This window comes from Rhincodon typus, chromosome 45 (genome assembly GCF_021869965.1).
Source record: "Rhincodon typus isolate 14 chromosome 45, sRhiTyp1.1, whole genome shotgun sequence".
In the NCBI taxonomy this organism is placed as follows: Eukaryota; Metazoa; Chordata; class Chondrichthyes; order Orectolobiformes; family Rhincodontidae; genus Rhincodon; species Rhincodon typus.
In genome coordinates this window covers 2,892,105-2,894,884 of record NC_063376.1, presented here as the reverse complement: position 1 = coordinate 2,894,884, position 2,780 = coordinate 2,892,105, and the positions used below count along the sequence as shown (strand labels likewise).

Below are 2,780 nucleotides of genomic sequence, written 5' to 3'. Positions count from 1 at the left end.
CCACCCTCTGAGTAAAGCGTCCTGGGCACCAGAACATGGGGACGGTGGAGAGAGGCCTACACGTGAGGGTACAGAAGTTTCTGGTGAGGGTAAAGCGCGCCGCGCTCTACACCCGCCTGACAAATTGCCCTTCTGCGCGTCTGCCGTTTCCCTGGCATTCCCATCCTGACGAATTCAAGATGGAAGCCTTTGACCGCGCGTCATCCTTTAACCTTCCCCCCACCCCACCCCACCCCGACAACACCGAAAGATGAAACCTTAGATCGGACGGAGGCTGAGAATTGGCGTATGGCACCCCTCCCCAGGGGCATTATGGAAGTGGCAGCGAGAAAAGTGACTTTCCTGGAGATTTCTCTCAGCCCGACTCGAACGGGCAGAGCGAGACTTTTTTTTCTTCTCCGTTGGGCAAAAGGAGCGGTCCATCCTTCCCCTCTCCTCAGAAATGTACCTCCAGCTGCTGCTGACTTTTGGTGGTGGGAGTCGGCGGGAACAGCTTGGCATCGAGTAGGTCCTTGTACTGGAGCTCAGGCATGACCATCCGTAAGCATTTCTCCCTGGTGCTGTTGTCCAGGTTCGAATTCAGGTTGTAACCCATGATCTGGGCCCGGCCGTACTGGAAGGGCTTAATGTTCTTGTCCTGGATTTGACTGGCCTCCACAGGCTTGCTCCCTTGGAGACACAGGTCCATCAGCTTCCTCCGCTTCTCCCGCAAGACACGGACGTCGCTCCTCATCCTCTGCTGGCCGTAGCTTTCCACCTTCTGCCAGAAGGTGTGGTTGAAGTGAAGGTAGAGCTTCCAGTCCAACGCGTTCCAGGCCTTCACCCGTCTCACGGCCTCCTCCGAGAGCCTCCTCACCGTCACGTCGCTGCGGAAGTTCAGCTTGAAGGAGACGACGTCGTCGAACTCCCAGCACAGGGCGTCCTTCAGGAGGATCATGGACTCGTCAAAGTATTCCGAAAGCAGGATGAGGTGGAAGGTGCTCCTGATCTCCTTGAGGACCAGCTCCACGTAGTCTGCTGTGTCGTTGGAGTTGTGGTCAAAGCCAAAGTCGAACCACATCAGGTTCCTGGCGTACTGGTTGCCCCGTTCCCTGGCCGAGTAATATCTCCACGGGTCCCTCAGGAACTGCTCCAGCGAGTCTACCTTCTTGAAGGCCGCACTCGTTCCTTTGTAATAGGTAAAGGACGACTCGGCCAGGGTCACCGGGTTTCGCAAGATCGAGAAGTAAAAGGTCTCCTTCGCCATCACTTTCTCAACCTAGAGCGGTGGTGGTGGGGGAGAAACAGAAAAGGACAACAGAGGATAGTAAAACGTAGGGTATGCAGGTCAGTTTGATCGTGTAGTTGGTCGGCACAACATCGTGGGCCAAACGGCCTGTACTGTGCTGTACTGTTCTATAGGAGAAGGTGAAGGACAAATTGACAGGGATAAAAAACAAAGTTGCTGGAAAAGCTCAGCAGGTCTGGCAGCATCTGTGAAGGGTTAAAAAAAACAAAGTTAACGTTTCGGGTCCAGTGACCCTTCTTCAGAACATAACCGGACCCGAAACGTTAACTCTGTTGTTCACCTTCACAGATGATGCCAGACCTGTTGGGCTTTTCCAGCAACTTTGTTTTTGTTCCTGATTTACAGCATCCGCAGTTCTTTCGGTTTTTAAACATCGGGGATGTTGAAATGACACGCAGCGCGGAGCTGGAGGAACGCAGCAGGGCCAGGCAGCATCAGACGAGTAGGCAAGTTGACGTCGAAATTCTGAAGAAGGGTCCCGACCTGAAACGTCGACTCTCCTGCTTCTCTGATGCTGCCTGGCCTGCTGTGTCCCTCCAGCTCCACACTGTGTTATCTCTAACTCCAGCATCGGCAGTTCTCACTGTCGTTTGACAGGATTGGAGTTACAGGGAGAGACTGGAACTTTCTTCCCTGGAGTGTCAGAGGCTGAGGGGTGATCTTATCACACAATCCCTAAAGTCATACAATCCTTAAAGTGTGGGAGCAGACCATTGAGTCTGCACTAACCCTCTGAAGAGCATACCTCCCCCATAACCAAACCTATGGCTAACTCACCCATCCCTGGGCACTATGGGACAATTTAGCACGGCCAATCCACCCGAACCTGGACATCCCTGGGCACTATGGGACAATTTAGCACAGCCATTCCACCCTAACCCGCACATCCCTGGGACACTATGGGGCAATTTAGTACGGCCATTCCACCCTAACCTGCACATCCCTGGACATTTGGGACATTTTCCCATGGCCAATCCACCCTAACCCGCACATCCCTGGGACACTATGGGACAATTTAGCACGGCCATTCCACCCTAACCTGCACATCCCTGGACACTATGGGACAATTTAGCACGGCCAATCCACCCTAACCCGCACATCCCTGGGCACTACGGGACAATTTAGCACGGCCAATCCACCCTAACCCGCACATCCCTGGGCACTACGGGACAATTTAGCACGGCCAATCCACCCTAACCCGCACATCCCTGGACACTATGGGACAATTTAGCACGGCCATTCCACCCTAACCTGCACATCCCTGGACATTTGGGACAATTTCCCATGGCCAATCCACCCTAACCCGCACATCCCTGGGCACTATGGGACAATTTAGCACGGCCAATCCACCCTAACCCGCACATCCCTGGACAGTATGGGACAATTTAGCACGGCCAATCCACACTAACCTGCACATCCCTGGGCACTATGGGACAATTTAGCATGGCCAATCCACCCTAACCTGCACATCCCTGGACACTATGGGGCTATT

General features: G+C 53.8%; 1 protein-coding gene across 1 annotated transcript in view; it reads right to left on the bottom strand.

Moving 5' to 3' along the window:
* Positions 1-249: 249 nt before the first annotated feature.
* LOC109936689 (galactose-3-O-sulfotransferase 2-like) overlaps positions 250-2,780 on the bottom strand; it is a 13,134-nt gene continuing 10,603 nt past the window's right edge. Inside the window, exon 4 of the mRNA XM_048620021.1 lies at positions 250-1,258. Within this exon, the coding sequence (XP_048475978.1) occupies positions 437-1,258 (822 nt within the window). The 3' untranslated portion in view covers positions 250-436. The remainder of the gene's footprint in view (positions 1,259-2,780) is intronic.